Source organism: Topomyia yanbarensis, chromosome 3, assembly GCF_030247195.1.
Source record: "Topomyia yanbarensis strain Yona2022 chromosome 3, ASM3024719v1, whole genome shotgun sequence".
NCBI classification, from domain to species: domain Eukaryota; kingdom Metazoa; phylum Arthropoda; class Insecta; order Diptera; family Culicidae; genus Topomyia; species Topomyia yanbarensis.
In genome coordinates, this window is record NC_080672.1 from 133,853,421 (window position 1) to 133,873,623 (window position 20,203).

General features: G+C 43.4%; 1 protein-coding gene across 3 annotated transcripts in view; it reads left to right on the plus strand.

The window, feature by feature from the left end:
- LOC131692460 (A disintegrin and metalloproteinase with thrombospondin motifs like) overlaps nucleotides 1-20,203 on the plus strand; it is a 571,945-nt gene that overhangs the window by 267,854 nt on the left and 283,888 nt on the right. For all 3 annotated transcript variants that reach the window (XM_058979518.1, XM_058979517.1, XM_058979519.1), the window contains exon 4: nucleotides 1,376-1,477. In XM_058979518.1, the coding sequence (XP_058835501.1) occupies nucleotides 1,376-1,477 (102 nt within the window). The remainder of the gene's footprint in view (nucleotides 1-1,375; nucleotides 1,478-20,203) is intronic.

Genomic DNA, 20,203 nt, shown 5'->3' on the forward strand with positions numbered 1-20,203 from the left:
AACACTCATCTAACCTACACATACAAGTACTTGCATCAAAAATACAAACAATTACATTTATATTTGAAACTTCAGTGATCAGTTCTCTCGTTTTATGGTATACAGAACAATTGCAGGGTTACTGTTATGATCCTACTTAATAAATTACTAAAAAGCCCTCATGGCTTGGTATTGAATATACAACACGCACTGTTTCTTATTCCGACACCATCACTGAAACCACTCAACCGACATTCTGCAGATAATAACATTACACTTTAAACTGCTTTCAGTTAACATTTGAGTGTGTTCAATATTTTAGAAGTACAGTCTTTATAGTAATAATTTATTTGTTTGGTTTTATTTGAAATTCGAGTTATACTCAGGAACTGTTATGAACATGATGGATTGATTCGACTAAGAATGGACGTTGGGTGATTTCGAAACGTACTTACATCAAACAAAGACCTCTTTTCCAAGAAGGCTACAAATGAATAACAATCCACCATCATCGTGTAGCTGTCACTTCGGTAAGCCGTCACAACCTGTCCAGTCAGCCCAAGTGAGCGCCATGCAATCGTCAGAGTTCGTGTAATTGAGCTAGCTGTCCTTCAAAATCGACAATCGGAAAACACAGTCATCTGAATTCCCTGCCACCGATCCATAACCTTTCATAACAATTAGTTGTTGTTTCACCTTCAATACAGCAGCAGCGAAAGAATTACGTCTATTACGTGACAAGGCAGCACTCGCGGAAAACTCACTGAATGCGAGCATGCATTTTCCTTTTCGTTTGCATCTGACTGCACCTTGATGTACAGCATGACACTGTCCGCCGCCTCACAACCTCGTGAACCGAAATATATGTATGTACATAGACGGACATCGGACAAGTGAGTTTGTCACGGTCATATCGTAGGCGGATGTGTTTATTAGCATCGGGAGTTGTCGCCAGCTACTGGGCCAGGTTCCGTCAAGTTGTGGACTTTGACGACGACTGCAATTTCTGTCACCACGACGAATGCCGGCACTGGCGGCGAATGACAGTGTCATTTCTCGTGCGGCTTTGTTTACTCAGATGATGGACGGAAGAAAGTCAATTGTACTGAAAGTACTCCTTCGCTTTGTGAGTGTGACCCGCACAAAGGAGGTAGCCGTGTGACGGATTTTTATCCGCTTCGAATGAGTTGTGAATTGAATGAGGGAGTTGTAGAGTTGAATGGAAATATAATGAGTTAATTTTGCATAAATTTATATAATAGTTGGCATCCGGCATTTTTCGAGCATTAAAATTGTGAAACTTTTATTCCAGCAATGCTTCCTGTTTAATCTGTACAGCATATTGCCAAAAACAATCCAATTAATTTATATTTTACTTATTTCCGTCTCATTTCAGAATCCACCAGCAGAAGACTCATTTGGTAATATTTACCAAGATCAGCAGAAAATGGCTGCAATATTGATGCGAAAGCATCTGGAGAGCGGCGATCTTATGATGGTAAGTCCTGCTTCGACGGTTCTCAAACGACAACTTGAAACAGAATTCCCAAAACAAACGAATTCACAGCAAATCCTCGCCTTTTACAAGGTTGGTAATAAATTTAAGCCCCGTACCCAATTAGCGCCACAAATTTGGACGTTCAATTCAGGAAGTAGCAACAATTTGCTACATCGTAGCGGGATAATTTGCTACGTAGTTAAGAAGTGCCATTGTTTGCTGTCGTTAATCACCCAATTCGGTATTGCTCTTCAAAAATAACAGCTGAGTATCACCAGAGAACCGTAGTTGTTTGGTGGTACCGACATTTTAAATATGATTTATGCTGTACAGTGGATCTCGCTTTGGTGCTGTGCTGCCCATGATCGCAAGTCTGTCCCATAAAGATAGGAAATCCCATAGAAAACGGGACAAATATGCGATCATGGGTAGTGTGGAGGAAGGAAAAAAGTGACGAACAATGGGGTTTTGAATTGGAAGGTCACCAAAGTCAACGAACGGGTGCGGGGAAAATTGCCCTCTGTGTAGACTTATTCATCTGCGTTGGTTTTATTGACTCGTCTAGACGTTTAAATTTGAAAGAAAACAATCCGCTTGTTTGATAGATTTCATGAAAACGAACGTCAGATATCATTATCACTGCATCTAAATTGATGTGCCTCTCTAAGCATATTGTCTTGTGTGTTCAACAAAATTAATCCGATTTAGTTTACCAAGCAGTACGATAAGACATTTATTATACATATCACTTTATGCTGTTTCATTGATTTGCAGAACTCACCCGAAGATGGTACGAACGCAGTTTCGCGTTTCGAGTCCACCCCGAAAAAAAATTAATTAACAATATCAATAACATGAATGAAATTACAAAACAAATAAACTAAATTAAATTGAATAATTGACAAAATAAATAAAGAAGCAATGAAAAAATTCAACTTCGTAAAATGAGTTGTTTAAATAATATATTTCAAATTAATAAAATAAATAATATGAATGAAAACTAAAATGGTTAATCGGAGGTTATTTTTCCTTTGGACGAAAATAAGACAAAGCTTAAATTTTTTGTGGAATTTGCATTTCGACTTCGTCATATCAGAATCCGACACTAATTTAGTAACAGGACTAAGCAAGCGCCGGATTGACGCTCCAAATAACGAACACACTTTTTGTATGCTTCTGAGCAAATTCCTAGTCCTGCGTGTTGTCTCGCAAGAAAAGGAGTCCTGCTTAAGGGGAGCGTCACTTCACTGTGTCGAATTTAACTTCGCGAAGTTTTACTTCAGTGGACGCTGACCACCAACGTAACCATTGGTTTCGGATAGCTGTTTTGATGTGCTTGACGGCGTCCGGAACAGATATAGCTATAGCTAATGGAGCAATGTTCCTCGCTTCTCCTGCGAGTCTGTCAGCCTCCTCGTTGCCACGGATGTCAGCGTGACCTGGAATCCAGCAAAGCTTGATTGAACGATTTCGTAGCAGGTTTTCAATTTCCTGCATGCTGGGATGTGCCGGCTTCGATTGCCGATAAACAGCTGGCCGAATTGGACATTATTACTAAGTCGCTGACCGTGTTGAATGTCGTTTGCGCTGTTTTTATTGCGAATGCCTCTGCCGAGAAGACACTGCATTACTGTGGAAGACCAAGTGACTGTTGGAAGTGTTCTCTAAATACTCCCGCGCCTACTGCGGTATCGTCTTTCGAGCCATCAGTGTAGACGATTGTTGATCGGTTGAGATGATTTGTCAGGAGCTCCTGAAAAACTGGACGAGGGGTCTCCAGCTTTTACGCATTTCTTGATTTCCCAAAGGATTTGAGGCGTGCGATCGTACCACTTTCGATCAGATAGTCGCGTTCGGGTGTAGATGTTTGGGAGAGGAGTTCCGACTATTTCTGTCAAACGGTCGTAAGCTTCAGTTATAATGGCTATGATCGGACTGGTGACGTATGCTCCAGATGCATATCTAATCATCTTGTTGTATGCGGGTGCCAGCGTTTTGATGACAGCATCTCCACCCCTACTAACGCGCCCTATGCCATACAAAAGTCGCGAAGTAGTAATTGCGGATCCAATTTGCAGTAAAGATGAGCGTTGACCACGAGGAAGCTTGGCACCGATCATCTTCAGGATGCGCAGCCTAGATTCGCATGCCTTCTTCGTCAATTTGCAGTGCGCTACGAAGTTGAGTGATCGATCGAGGGTGACGCCGAGAGTTTTTAGGCGTGTTTCTGTTGGTATAGCAACTCGATCTATCGTGATTGCTTGACTGGGTGCACGTCTGGCATTAGGGCTACAATAGAAGATGCTGGATTTCGTTGCACATATCGTAAATCCAACACTTCTTGCCCATTTATGGACGGATTTTACTGCTGACTGAAGCTTTCGATAAAGCGGCTGGTCTTTATTCTCTCAAACTACGAGTAGGATATCGTCGGCGTACAACAAGATCTTCACAGTGTTCGGAACCACGCGAAAGATGGTTTGAATGGCCACGAGAAACAGCGTAACCGAGAGCACTGAACCTTGTGGCACGCCGTTTTCCAGCGGATGCGCGGGCGATAAGTAACCCTCTACATTAACCTGGAATGATCTTTCTGTCAGGAAACTGTTCAGCACGTTGATCATTCTACCGCGTATCTGCCATTTCTGTAGTGTTCGTAGTATGCCATACCTCCAGGTGGTATCGTCAGCCTTGGACAAGTCAAGCGACGCTATCAGACAGTGCTCGTCACGGTCGGATAATGACCTGTGTCAGTGCCCCGACCGGACCTGAAGGCATGTTGTCGTATGTCGAGACGCCCGTTCGCCTCTGGTTCAGTGGTCAGCCGACGGACTATTCGCTCGAAAACCTTCGCCATACAGCTCGTTAGGGTGATTGGACGGAAAGCAGCTGGACCCGCGTCATTCGAGTTTGGCTTTAGAATTGGTACGATGATTCCAGTTAGCCAACAGGGTAGGAATACGCCACTACGCCATACTCTATTGAATAGTTCCAACATGGCTGTTTTCACCGACAATGGCAGTCGCTGAAGCATTGGATAACTGATGCAGTGCGGGCCTGAAGAGCCACTTCGTCCTCTATCGAGTGCCCACAGCAGCTCATTCAGAGTAAAGTCGGTGTTGTAAGTATCGTCGGTATCTGGCGAGAAATTCACGCGGTTTCGTTCGGCCTTTTCCTTCTCTCTTTGGAACTATGGCGAGTAGCTGGATATGGCGGATCGTTCGCTGTAATGTTGTGCCAGTTCTTCAGCTACTTACTCAGCCTTATCCGTGTAGCCGCTGGATCGATTGATGACAGTTGGTCGATGCTGACGTTTCCCTCTCAACCTGTTCACTGTCTGCCATATCTCCGTCGCAGTGGAACTTGGAGATATCTTCGCGACGAATTCCTCCCACGATCGCTGTTTGGCATCATGGATCGGCTTTCTTGCAGCTGCACGCGCCTCTTGGAAGTGTTTTAGTGCATCAACTTTCCGTGGGTCTTCTGCTTGAATACACCTTAGTGCTCTCAGTGTTTTTCTTCTCGTTTTGATTGCCGCTTTAACCTCCGGACACCACCACGGAACTGCTTTCGGGCCGACTCTGCCGGTTGTGCGGGGTATCGCAGTGTTTGCTGCTTTAATCAAACGGTCAACGAAACAGTCAATTGATATTTCGGCACCCGGTCGAATAGCGCTGGCGGTTAGACGTTCGTAAGTTGCCCAATCCGCTTGGTCGTAGATCCATTTCCGTCTTTTTGTTGGAGTATGTGACAGTCCGGGAGTGGAAACGAGAATTGGAAAATGGTCACTATTATGGGTGTCCGGGAGAGTTCGCCAAATAAATTTCGAAGCTACAGTTTCAGAACAGATAGAGCGGTCAATGGCTGAAGTGACACCGGTAGCTGGATCAATCCGGGTATGCGATCCGTCGTTGAGAATGACTAGTCTTCCCGTCAATGTTTTCTCGGCGATAAAGTAGCCTAGTGCAGTAGATTTATTGGAACCCCAGCAGATATGGTGCGCGTTGAAGTCGCCCAGTACAAGCACCGGACGTGGGAGCTGCTCAAAGAATTCTCCCAGCTGCTCTTGACATTGTTGAGTACTGGCAGGGACGTAGATCGACGCCACCGTCATTTGATGTGACAGTTGTATCCGAACAGCCATTGCTTGCCGACCTCAAGTCTCTCGAAGGGTACACCATTCCGAATGGCGAGCCCTACCCCTTGTTGCCAGTATCGCCGACTCCCAGTCTCAAGTAGTAGAGTGTAGTTGTTACCGACGAAATCTGCTGAGATCACTCGGTTGTCCAGCTTTGTTTCTTGTAACGCTATCAAGCTCGGTTCGTATTGAACGATCAGCTGCTTAAGGTCACTGATATTGGAGCGCAGACCCCGAATGTTCCACTGCAGTGCGAAACTTTTGCTATTGTGAGTGGTAATTGTCACTGACGAAGACGATGTTGATGGCGAACGTCTACGAGTTCGTATTGGCTCGCCGACAGGGTCCCTCGACGTGGTTGAGAGATCGGTGTTCTGGAACTGCTGTTGTGATGTGCCTTCACCGGCGAAAAGCCAGGAGGAGAATTGCGAGGACTGTATATCCGGGAGGTAGGGACAGTCCTCTTCCCCCCGGTCGATCCCTTCATGATAAAGTGGGAAGCTACTTTCTTCTCTTCTTCCCCAAACCAGTTATTCGTTCGATGCGTGCTGGTCACTTCTGTAGCGGGATAAACCGCAACAGAATCCGTTCGTAAGCGAGGTGGAATAGGACTGACCTGTGGGACATCTAGCCCCACAGTGCCAGCCGCTGTCGAAACTACTACACGATTACTTCCAGAACTGCCGACAGTGACCAGCACTGGGGCAAGACTTTGTGTAGTTCTCGTTGTTTTCTGCTACGAAAATAGAGTCGTGCTGCTAGTTGAGTCATCTCGGTACGGGTTTCTCGTGTTTGGTTCATATTGGTAACATCGTCTCGATGCGGGTCTCTCGATGTACCTTCTCCGGGTGAAGTCAGAGGAGGAGGTGAAGCACGGATATGTTCTTCGTTACCAGTCAAACCTGTAAAAATGTTAAGGACAGCAGTATCTGCGAGGTGGTTGACGCTTTTAGAACTGACCTGAGGAAGGTCCAGCCCCACAGTGCCAATCGCTGTCGTACAAACTACGCTATTATGCTCACGACCACCGACTGCGGTCGAGATTGGGGACAGACTTTGTGTAGTTCTGCTAATCTCCTTCTGTTCGTCGATCGTGGGTTTTTGGTCTGCTGGTTCGCAAGTTGTAGTGGTGGAATCGGTGCTCCTATCGGCCAAAGAGGTGAATTCACTATCAACGGGTTGGGGTATGAACTTATGCTTTTTTCACTGAAAAGAGCAGCGTAGAGTGGGGTCAAGTAGCCTAGTCTAGTCTAATCTAGTCTAGTCTAGTCTACACATATACAGCCAATACATGTAGGGATCCTGGAAAATTGCAATTGTGATGTCCGTATTTTTTTCAAAAACAAAAATATCGAAAAACTAACGCAAAACTCGTGTTCAGCATTAATTTGTGCGTAAAAAAAACCCACCTGACATTTTTTATCTTGATTAAATATACTGTACTGGGAACGAAAGACAATGCGTTTTCGCGAAACAACACGAGAAAAATAAAAAATAAATAAACGACGGCGTAACCAATACAGCTGATGCCCTACACCTATTGTACCCCCATACCTATTTGATCCCATTCTACTCTACTATCTAAATACTATAATTTGATGTAATAATATCATGTTACTTTATGCCTTTACATACATTCAAACTTTCTTCAAATTTTTCTCGCAAAAATGTATGTAACCCCGCATGTGGCATGTGACACAATCATTAAAGTGGCCAACTGTGAAGCGTACAAAATGAAGATGATTCAAAATTGTACGGCAATTAAATTATTAATTTAATGCAGAATTTTATTAATGAACCATTTTGAACCTTGAACAAGGAAGAAACGTGGACAACCGTACCGGCCGTTTCAATTTGATGGGGATTTAATAAATCGTTGGGAGTGACTTGGCTAAGAGGGTTTATTTATTTATGTATTTATTTATGTATCATCGGACATTATAGTCTAAATGATTCGGTTGGGAAAAAGTTCGTTTGAGTTTGCCTCCTCCTACCAGGCGCCACCATGAAATGGACGTAAAAACCACTATCTTTTCGTAAGTTTAAAAGTATAAAGTCAAGTAAAATTACATGTCAGGTTTCTTATTACTAATACACATAATAATAACAGTAAACGCAATCTTCTTAAATTGCTAGCAAATATTTTCGAGGAGTCACCAAACTCAAAGGCATCGTCAGCGTGAGAAAAGGTTCGAATCATTGAAGACAGTGGCTCATGGAATCCAAAAGATGTCCGATGGAACCTCGGCAATAATAATGATGTATCTCGTGGTTCTCCTCGCTACTCGGAAATCTAAGCGGGACAGCAGTTCAGGCGCATCACATTCTCCATTTAAGATTTTCACCAAGGTAGTAGCTTGCTGGATACTACGACGACATGCTAAAGTCTCCAAATTGAGCAGCTGGCAACGGTCACGATACGGTGGTAAATTTTGCGGTTCTCGCCAAGGCAAGTTCCAAAGAGCTAAGCGTTTAAACCTTTTCTGTACTCTTTCCAATTTTAAACACCAAGTTATGTGATGCGGATTCCAAACCGGTGAGACGAACTCGAGAATTGGTCTAACCAATGCGCAGTATAGGGATTTTAGACAAAAGGATCCGTAAAATCCCGTGAAATCTTCGAAATAAATCCCAAACTGCCGATTTTCTTTCGCAATTATGTAATCGACGATTAACGGATCGTTCTTCCTATGGAACGTCATCACGGAGCATTTGGCAATATTTACGGTAAGCTGATTCATTCGACACCACTTCACAAAGCGATCCAAAAGTGCTTGCAGCTGGCGGCAGTCCTCGACTGACTGGATGACTAAGTACAGCTTAAGGTCGTCAGGGAATATAAGCCTGCACCCGGAACCTAACACTACTGCTACATCATTAAAAAAAGATAGAAAAGTAGTGGGCCCAGATTGCTGCCTTGCGGTACACCTGATCTATTTGTAAACGGAGCCGATATACAAGAGTCCAATTTCACACAAAGCGTTCTGTGCGTAAGATAGGAGCGTAACCACGATGTAAGCTTGTCGGACGCTCCTAACTTGTACAACTTCTTGAGAAGAATTTCATGGTCGATTCGGTCAAAAGCAGCTTTCAAATCTGTGTATATAGTGTCCACTTGTGTTTTCTTCTCCATGCAATTGATGCAAGTTGACGTAAATTCAAGCAGGTTTGTTAAAACGGATCGCCCGGGCATGAAGCCATGTTGGTCTGGGGAGATGAAACTTCCTGTACGGCTGAGGATGAATTGATTGACAACAATTTCAAACAACTTAGATCCAGCTGAAAGATTCGTTATTCCGCGGTACTGCTTGATATTTCGCTTATCTCCGGTTTTGAACACCGGGAACATGTAGGATTGCTTCCAAACGTCGGGGAACTTAGCCTGGTCAAATGATTGGTTGAAGATGCGAGACAAAGGTTCAGCCAAAGCGACGGCACAGCGACTGTAAACAGCAGCTGGAATCCCATCCGGTCCAGGGGAGAAAGAGCTTTTTAGCTTTCTTGCAGCTGCTATTACCATGTCGGGTGAAACCAAAAAGGTACTTAAATCAGCGATATCTTGCGGAACAGTTTCTAATGCGATTTCGGTTTCCTGATCAGACGCTGAACAAAGTGCAAAGACTCCTCACACTGTCACTCCTTTGATTTAGCCCTTGCCTGGCTAATGAGCCTTGGATATATTGCCTTTACTCGCTTCGTTTTGTATTCGAGCCGCCCTAATGTTTACATAACCCATATAAAATTACGGTTTCGAGTGAACCTAGAGCGACTCTTATTCAAAAACGAAATCAGCTTTAGTTAACAGCCCGAGGTCACTACAATTAAACAAAGGACTATTGTTTGGATCGCTTCTCAACGGGCTACCAACTCAAACTTAAGTCGGACAGGGTCGTAATCCTGAGTGGACTCAACATCAACTCTAGCTCAAATGCAACATTTGAGATTCAGACTGCATCCGCGCCGAAATCCATACAGAATTCAGGATTGAGAAACGATTTCAGAATGATTTGTCTAGATATCATCATCTAGATGGGCTCTAGCTCTTCTGCAGCATAAAGAATTAAAAGGATAAACAAGTTAGATCTCAAATTATCTGCTCAAAGCATCGAATCTCGTCAAGACATTTGTCCAGTATTAAACGGCGTCGTCTTCGTTCTGGCCGATGGCATCGACATCTACATGTTCACTTTCCCTAATCTTGCAGTCGGGAACACAGCTATTCCGATCATCTGTGCTTTTTTTTAATATAAAGTTTTATTTGAAACGGCTTAATGCGTTAGCACAACTGAGCCATGGGTCTTAATTTTTTTACTATAAGTAAAAATAAAAAAAATTCTAAGAATGTCGGTCTGCCAGATCTTGTTGGCGCAGTTTGCTGCTGCGTGTTGAGATCGTCTTCTTTGACGGTGAAGCCGCTTGGGGGTCATTCAGTCTGGAGTTTTTTTTTAACGATTTGCTACTGTTCATATTTCGTCGCTGTTGTGCTATCTTATGACAAACGCCATTTTGGAGTAGAGTTAAATATGCCATATTGTTGGTCTAAAAAATCTCTACAAAATGGCGTTTTCGGAATTTTGACATCCTACTTGGTTATTGAGATATAGCGAGAAACGTGCTGAGAAATTCTATGATATTTGCTTAAAATGACTGTGTCTGGGCATTGGCACAAGTTATCTTGATGGATTAGATGTTTTTTCTATGTAAAAATGTCTGAGAAACACAATGGCAAAATCATTTTTAAAATAAAAATACACGAAATTTGAGAAAAAAGCAATTTTCATTTTAAACTGGAAATATAGCATATTTGGCAACACTGTATCCAAAAATTATTATTTTTTCTAGTTTCCCTGACTCATTTCCTTTAAAATGCATCTCACCGATTGTTTATAGACCAAATAAAGAAAAAGATATAAATAAAAGTTAATAATTGATGATTTTTTTCTATGGAAAAATTTTCAAGCACGATTATGACATGCCATACAAATTTTGTCATCAACACACACCTATGACACGTATCAGTGCGACTTTTGTTTACATGTTTAGCAAAAACTCGTAATATAGTCGACCGATCTTCATAATATTTGAGAGACAGAATACAGAATAGACAGAAGCATCAATTGTATTCTCTGAATTGTTTCTACTATTTACCAATTGCAAGATATTCAATCTCAAACTTTAAAAATCGTTTTTCTCGAAATGTGCAAAATGGCGCTTGTCATAAGATAGCACAACAGCGACGATTTCCCATCTTTTTGTTTGTTACAGCATAATCCTTGAACAAACTTTGAGTTTGAGCTCCATAGAGGTTATTAATTTCTTTGTATTAATTGTACACCCGATAAGTTAGCCATTTTTAAATACTATTGTGTAACCTGTCGACTGTTCCGGAATATTTACCCCAAATCACTACGTCATCGCCTCATAAATAGGAAAAACGAACGCAGCAAAAATAATCCAACAACTCCTCCAACAATCCTGGAATATACTTACCGTGCTATATCATACTTTCCAAATCCCTTTTAAAAAAATTAGGAAGCAGCTGAAAAACGATTACTCACATATAAAACTAGCAACAAAAAACACAAATTTAATCAAACAATATTTCACCAAAATTGAAGATCCAACACCACACGAAGACCGAAGAAATGTGATATACAGTATAGAATGCACGGAATATAAGGCACAATATATAAGAATGACGACTAGCAAACTAAAAACGAGAATTTTCGGTCACAAATCCAACATAAATTCACTGAAAAAACTCATACAAGCTGGTATAAACAAAGACGATTCACAAATCACAACACCCAAAGAACGGACAGCACTTCTCAATCACTGTATAGAAACCGATCACCAATTTATTTTTATTTATTTATTTATTAATTCAACCTTCAAACAGTTAAAATTCTTGACCAAAACAAAAACACAACAGCACTTCCCATTCTGGAAATATTCCATATAATGAACAGTGAAAACACAGTCAACAAACGCAGCGATGTTGAAGGACTCAGCACCTTATATGCAGGTATATTCCATACGATCAAAAACAATGACAAAACAACATAACTATGGCAGAACTCCAAAACATAAATGCTGACATTTAATTTGACGTCTCCAATCTACAGTATACTTGAACCAACCGTGAAAAAAGACGCTCCGTAAAATAAGTCGAACAAAGCGTATTCAAAAAAGCAGTTTTAGGAAAGTGATGATAGTACAAATACTGACGATACTTTCCGCTCTCAAAATAAGACACTAACGCTGTTCACACAAACACATACAAGACAAACAAACGTAACCTATTGTAAGTAATTCCAACAAATTATTAAAAGTACACCTAACGGAAATTATTTCTTATATGTAATCAAACAAACTTAACCAGATTCCTGTGAAGAAGACAAAATAAATTGTCGAAACGTTGGACAACATAGACATACGTCGTGTGTGCTGCATTATTTGACTGAATCGCTGAAAACCATTTTACAAAATATTCCGGAACAGTCGACAGGCTACACAATAGTATTCTGGATAAGGTTTGCTTATAGCGCAATTGTGCAATTCTATAATAATATACTTTCGTTGAAATAATGGAACACCGAGTCGCTTGTCGATGTTATTGAAATGATACATTATAATGCACCAATGTTTTGATCAATTCGCTTCACCCAATTTTCTAAAAAAAATCGCAAAAAAAGTGTTTTTTCACGCTGAAACTCTTACCTCTCCCTTAAAAAAGAGACGCAATTCAAAAGAAGTTTGCAAATTTTTATTATATTAGCTGTAACCAAAAGCATTCATGAACCATAACGAAATGGTACGTGTGATATCAAATTACATAACATAAAATTCATATATGTGTTTTTGACCTTAGTTTCACTAGAAAAGCTATTCAAAGATACTTATTCAGGTCTTATAATTTCATTAGATTCGGAAAGGGCACTGCACAGTGCCCATCCCGTAGACGAACTGATGCGAAATCCGTGAAATGTTGACTGCACACCTAGAAAAAATAGTGTAAATTTACGTCTCCTGACCCTGACATATACGAGCATCAAAAATGACTTAGTTTTACGTTTGATTTTAATTTTACATGACGTTTAATTTCGTAAATCATGTAAAATTACTCCACATACAGCGTTTGTTCTGAATGGTAGGAAGTGTAATTTTATGTCATTGCGCATGTAAAGTATATGTTTCATGTAAAATTAAACGGACCACGGTAATGTTCCGTCATTTCGTAAATTACGGTTTGTTGAATTGTGTCATGTTTGCAATTACGTCGACGATAAAATTCAGATTTTTTTGGTGTGTGGCTACACAAACGCTTATTTTACGCTAATCGAACACCAAAAAATAATGAAATTTAAACGACATGTAAATCAATACGAATGTAAACATACAAAGCTTGAATCGCAAATTTGATTGAAAATTAAGTTGAATTCGATGTACTCAATGGGAGCATCAAAAAGCATGTGATTTTACACTTTTGTTCGTGTGATATAACATGTCATTTATTTTACAGCAATATTGGATTGAAAATACATTAAAGTACATTGGTATCCCGTGTAATGAAGCTGTAATTTTCAATCAACGTGTAAAATTATAGCAAAATTCGTTGAATAAAGCACGACAAGTTGTGTGTATTTGTGGTGGAGCTTCATTTTACATTTATATTCATGCTCCAAATATGTGCATGAAAATAAATTTAAAATTACAAAATATTTTTTTCTGTGTAGCTAGCCATGTTAATAATTTAATATAAACATGAAGAAGTGTAGATCTCTTCAACAAAAGAACGACAGCGATATAAGACGTGATCCAATGCTAAAGATCTATTGTTTATGCCGAGTTGTACGGACCGTAAACCTTCAACATTATTAGACTGACCCCTCATCGAATCTTTCATTTTTTTAGTTTCTGATGACACGCCGACCATCACCCAAACCATGACCAATGCCACCGCCACTACAGAGGAACAAGCACCAGACGAAACCTTCAAGAAATTACTCGGTTTTCCTTTCAGCAATGTCGGCGAAAAGCAAACCACAAACACAAATTGAAGCTCAAGTATAACTTATTCATCGTCTGCCCGAACTTCGCCGTCGATGTCGCAAGCTGTTCCGGCCTGTCTTATTCGCAAGCTACCGGTCTTCCAAGAGGTCGTTACGTAAAAGCAGCCAGCAGCCAGTGCGTGCCGCAGCGGCTAGTCTGGTCGTGAATGCGCCGGACGAAAGCAAAAAAAACATAAACGAACTGGAAATTGAATAATTCGTCGAATACGAAATCTATCGTTAAAACGAATGTTCAACGCATCTTCTCCTGCGCTTGGAGAGTCCATGAATCAAAAGCACCCCCAAACCTGTGGAGGAAACCTAAAGCTGCATTGAATAACCTGAACGCGAGTCAAAAAATAAATACATGGGCTAAGCGGGTCGAAGTGAGGGGAAAAGAGAAACACTTTCACTGTCAATATCAAGTTTATGCTGACCCGTTGCATATTGGTGAAGCGCTTCTGGTATAGCATGACGCGGCCTCGAACCGGTCAAGCGGACAAGTCTTTTTCTTTGGTTGTTGGGTGCGAATAGGTTTTTATATGTTTTCAAACAGCAGTCAACGGCTTTCGTGTTGGGACGTACGAGAGGTCAACATTCAACATATTCGACAAGGTCTGTGAATTGAACGGGGTCATTTATCATAGCGATTTATTTTGCTAAAGTCACTCACACATTTGTTGATGATTTTGATCTAGTTATAAAAACCTATTTTAATCCATCTAGTGGTGCAATTGTGCCTCATTTCTCCAAAATATGATTCCATGCCTGGTTATGTTCGTTTCAATTGTGGAAATATCTAATAGATTCTTAGTACACACAATAGCTCGCCAACCACGAACCTGATGAGCTACGTGTCGACGGTGAAATACTCGAAACAAAAAATATCATACTTAATTAGCCTGATCCGCATTAGTTCAATGTTGTCTTCCTGCTAACTAATTTTGTTATGCGAGGGGGTGTGTGAGTAGGAGTACTCCCCAGCTTAATTTGGGATGCCTTATGATATAGCGATAGTATAAAGAAGATTGGGAAGAGAGGGGGAGCGGTATGGGTGAGATAGGGTGGTGATCTGGGGGTGCAATAAGGCGTGATCCAAGGGAAATTCAAAGGGAGGAAGAGGGGGGGGGGGGGTTAACCCCTCTCCGTACACCCCCAGCTACGCCCCTGTTTAAATCCAGAAACCTTATTTCAGTCGAAAAAATAATTTGGCCGGGAGTAGGTTGACGATTTTTAGAGTGATTGCATATCCTTTCTATATGAGAGAGACAAAAATTTCTGTGTGACCCGTAACTCTAGAACCGGAAGTCGGATCAACTAAAAATTCAATTGCAGCATATAAGAGCGTTAAACCGTTCATTTGAAACTAAGTTTGAGCAATTTGGTTCAGTCATCTCTGAGAAAAGTGAGTGAGATTAGAAAATACATACACACACGTACAGACATTAGAAGGGGGCAGCAGTGACAGGAAGGACAGCAGTAACGAACCCCCTCCCCGTCCGGCTCTACTGCGAGCTGAGGAGTCTTGCAAGGATATGATGGGGTTTGGATTGGGCTCTGCTAAACCTCTAAAAAGCCATAACTCCAAAAGATGATCTGACGAAGAAAGTCCGTGCCGCTTCTGCTAAGATCCTAAGATTCCAATAATCTAAGATCTTAGCAATAAAAGCACTCTAGCCCAACCGGACTACAAACCGGCACATCAGGATCGACGCCAGTAACATCCTGATTCTGGCATACTGGTCATGGCGAACGACAACGGACAACACACGGATCACGCATTGGACGGTGACTTTTGGCTAACAGGCGTGCTGTTCTACTCCCTGAGTAAGGAAGTGTGACACCGACTTGAAATGGCGCGTGGGCTAAGAGCACGGCTGCCTCCGTTTCGACAAAACCCTGGTAGGTCTCCGGGTACGTTCAAAACTCGTCACCATTTTGTTGGCGGTACTAGATTTTGTTGGAACATTCCCGATCCGGCTCGGTACACTACTCCCCATGAAGGATAGTGTCAACTCTTGCATAACCTCCCTGCTTCATAGATAACCATGGGATCACAAGAGGCGACTACGTATAACGAAAGGAGATAGCAGCCCGGAGTTGGGATCCAATACAATAAAGAAAACACAAGAAACTTACATATACGGAACAGGCACGGCGAATTCGTTCGCCAGAGGTGGGTTGGTGAGGTCACCACCAGCAGCAGCAGCTGAACTCATTCAGCAAGAGCAGGAGGAGGAGAAACAGCAGCAATAGCAGCGGCAGCAACAACAGTCAGAGCAGAGCGGGATGGATTACACTCCACAGAAGACAAAAGTAGTGGCAGTGAAGCATTTGGTGGAGGAGCTCCACAAGTTTGTGGATGCGAGAAACAATGTTCATAAGGACATTAAAGAGATGGTAATCAGAATCCGAAAGGCGCTCTTGTCTACCGTGAATGAGTATGATACAGTAGCGCAGAAGGCTGATATAGCTGAGCGAGCATTTGCGTCGGCTAAGGCTACACTCTTCCTAGTCCCTCCGAAGCAGGATAAGTAAAAGCACATTGGTGTGAAGAAGACTCCATTTTCTGTGACTCCAAAGAGGACAATATCCTCACCAGGAGACGAAACACTATGCGGACTCAAAAAGAAACACGGGAAACAACAGAAGATGAAGTAAGAGCATTAAAGCAGAAGAAGAAAGGAAAATCTTCGGCTCGTCAGAACGTGCCAAAGCGAGATGCACTGATCGTCGAAGCGAACGATACGACACCCTACGCCGCTCTTCTCGAAAAGTGAGAGGGGACCCAAACCGAAGGAGTTGGCATAGAGCGTTGTTAGAAAGAGGCGCAATCAGAAGAGCAAGATGATCTTCGAACTGAAGAAAGATCCTTCCGTCAAGAGCTCGACCTACCGCGAGCTCGTTGCTAAATCCTTGGGCTGCGAAGCGAGCTTGAGAGCCCTGTCGTAGTAGCCGTAGTCGAGTGCAAGGGTGAGATAACGACCGTATAAGAAGGGTGCACTGATCGAGCAGTGCAAACTGGATGTACCGGCGACTATCCGGATTTGGAAATCTTATGGAGGAACTCAAACGGCGGCGATTCGACTACCAGTGGCAATTGTCAACAAGCTGACGGAAACCGGCAAGATAAAAGTCGGATGGTCAGTGTGCTCGCTGAGAGTTGCTCCGTGAGTTACCAAGCAGATGGAGGGATGGATGCTTCAGATACTATGACCTCGGACATCTGGCGAGGAACTGCAAGGGCCCGGACGGGTCTGCACTGTGAAGAAAATACGAAGAAAAGGGGCACGTTGCTAGAGACTACACGAAGTAACCAAAATGTATGATCTGCAAACCAGAGGACGGAAACGACCAAACGATGTGAGGCTTCTTATGCCCAGAGTACAAAAAGGCGAAGGCAGGCAGGATGATGGAGATAACACAGCATAATCTCAATCATTGTTACATTACACAGCAACTGTTGTGGCAGTCAACAATACAGAAACAAAGTGCGACGTTGCAATTATTGCGGAGCCGTATCCTGTTGCTCCCGATAACGGTAACTGGGTGGTGGATAGTGCAAGGATAGCGGCAACCTAAGTGATTGGCGGGTTCTCTGCTCAAGGGGTGGTGGATAGCATACATGAAGGCTTTGTGATCACCAGGATCAACAACGTATTCTTATGTAGCTGTTATGCTCCTCCACGGTGAATACCTCAGCAGCACAATCGGATGCTGGACGCACTAACCGACTCGTTATTCGGGCTAACGCCCCTTGTTGTAGGAAGAGACTTTAGCGCTTGGGCTGTACAGTGGGGTAGCAGGCTGACCAACGCAAGAGGTTACAGCCTATTGGAAGCACTGGCGAAGCTGGACGTAGGGTTGTGCAACAAAGGTTCCGCTAGCACATTCCGTAAAGACGACCGGGAATCCATCATCGACGTAACATTCTGCAGCGCGTCGCTGATGGAAAACAAGAACTGGCGAGTTAGTGAGCAGTACACACATAGTGTCTAACAAGCGATGCACTACACCATTGGTCGGCGAAATTCTACGGTAACGCCGAGAGTGAGGATTGGCGAACGGAAGTGGCAAATAAAGGACTTCGACGGGGACCTTTTTGTGGAAGCACTTCGTGCTGACAGCGTCATTCCAATTCCAAGTGCCGATAAGCTGTCGTAAATAGTAGCTAAGGCATGTGATGTAACAATGCCGAGGAACCACCGGCGTACTGGTGGAACGAAAGGCTAAGCATCCTCCAGGCTGACCAGAAGACGCATTTAGAGAGCAAGATCTGAGGCAGTCAGAGAAGAGTGTAAGGTAACATTCCGGGCGGCCAAGGTCGCTTTTAAATGCGAGATAGTGTTAAGCAAGTCCTCTTGCTACAAGGAGCTGCGCAGAGAAGTAGATGCTAACCCCTGAGGCATTGCTTACTCTGTCGTTATGACCAGAATCAAGGTTCAAATGATTGCCAAAATCAACGACGTCTTAGTGTGTAGCTGTTACGCTCCTCCAAGGTGGACAGTAGGAGAGTTCAGCCTAATGCTGGAGCAGTTAACCGAGCAGTTGATCGATTGGAAGCCGGTAGTCATTGGTGGTGACTTCAACGCTTGTTCTGTGGAATGGGGCAGTCGAGTAACCAATACAAAAGGGTGTATCCTGCAGGAAGCTCTAGCGAAGTTAGACGTACGATTGTGCCCTAAAGGTTCTGTTAGCACATTTCGGAGAGACGGGAGAGAGTCTATCATCGATATCGTATTCTGTAGTCCTTCATTGACGGCGGACATGGATTGGATAGTATGCGAAACGTATACCAGTAGCAAACCGTATCGGTCAACGGAACACTGCTGCAGTATGGAGAAAAAAGTCCGGTGAACGAAAGTGGAAGACGAAAGCCTTCAACAAAGACCTTTTCGTTGAGGCACCGCGCCCGAACGGCGGTACCGAGAACGTGGATGCGGCTGACTTAACAAGAAGGATTGTGGCGACTTGTGACACGACAATGCCGAGAAAGCTGGAACCACGCAACAAATGGCGTCCAGTTATTGGTAGAACGAGACGCTTAGCACGCTACGCGCTGCTTGTCTCAGAGCCAGAAGGCGGGCTCAGATAGCGATATCGGAACCAGATAGAGAAGAGCGCAAAGCAGCGTTACGGGAAGCTAGGGACGCTTTAAAACGAGTCATATTGCCACAACGAGCTGTGCCTTGAAGTAGACGCCAATCCCTGGGGCGACGCGTATCGAGTCGTGATGGCAAAAATGAAGCGATTGACGAGACCAGGCGAAATGTGCCCGGGTAAGCTGAAGATAATCGTCGTTCCAACTATCTGGCCACCAACACCGTACGGATAAGAAGAAGGAGCAAACACGGACGATGACTAACAAGTGACTAACGACGAGCTCGCAGAAGCATCGAAGCGCCTGAAATCAAAGAAAGCCCCCAGTCCGGACGGAATACCAAATGTGGAGCTAAAAGCTGCGATCCTGGCATATCCGGACGTGTTCAGGATGTTGCTGCAGAAGTGTCTAAATGAAGGCAATTTCTCCGAAATGTGGTAGGTCCACAAGCTGGTGTTGCTGCCGAAGCAAGGGATGCCACTGGGCGACCTAGGCTCATATAGCCCATATGTCTGCTGGATACACTCGGAAAACTCCTGGAAAAGATCATCCTTAACAGGTCGACGAAATTCACGGAAGGTGAGCGTGGACTGTCCGAGATGCATCTAAACAGAAGCGAAATGGAGATCGATACTGCGCTGTGGTCTCGATAGATGTAAAGAATGCTTTTAACAGCGCCAGCTGGGAAGCAATCGCTGATGCTCTGTACAGAATGAGGGTTCCCGACTATCTATGCCAGATCCTGAAGAGCTGCTTCCAGTACAAAGTGCTGCTGTACGAGAAGAGCGAAGGGCCAAAGTCAATGTGGGTCACAGCAGTCGTTCTTCAGGGCTCCATTCTCGGTCCAACTTTTTGGAACGGGATGTACGATGGGGTCTTAGCACTGCGGCTGCCCAGGAAAGTGAAAATCGTGGGTTTCGCGGACGACGTGTCACTAACGATGCTGGTGACAATCGAGTTTCCAACGACGAGCACCTTTTAGTGGCAAAAAAGCTGAGAGCGAAGAGAGCTCTCGGACCGGATGGTATCCCTAACGTGGCATTGAAGACTGCGATCCTGGCGTTTCCGGACATGTTTAGGATAGTCCTACATACATGCTTGGACGATGGCTACTTCACGGACAGATGGAAGATCCAGAAGCTGATGTTGCTGCCAAAACTAGGGAAGCCACCAGGATATCCAGTATCGTATCGGCTTATATGCTTGCTGGATACTCTCGTTAAGCTCCTGGAAAGGGTCATTCTCAACAGGCTGACGAACTACGGTGGAAGTTAGACTATTGCAAAGACAGTTCGGATTCCAGAAAGGGATATAAACGGTGGACGCACTACGCACAGTCATCACTAGCGCGGAGAAGGCGTTACTGCAAAAGAGAATCGCTACTGCGCCGTGGTTACGATCGACGTGAAGAACGCGTTCAACAGTACCGGCTGGGT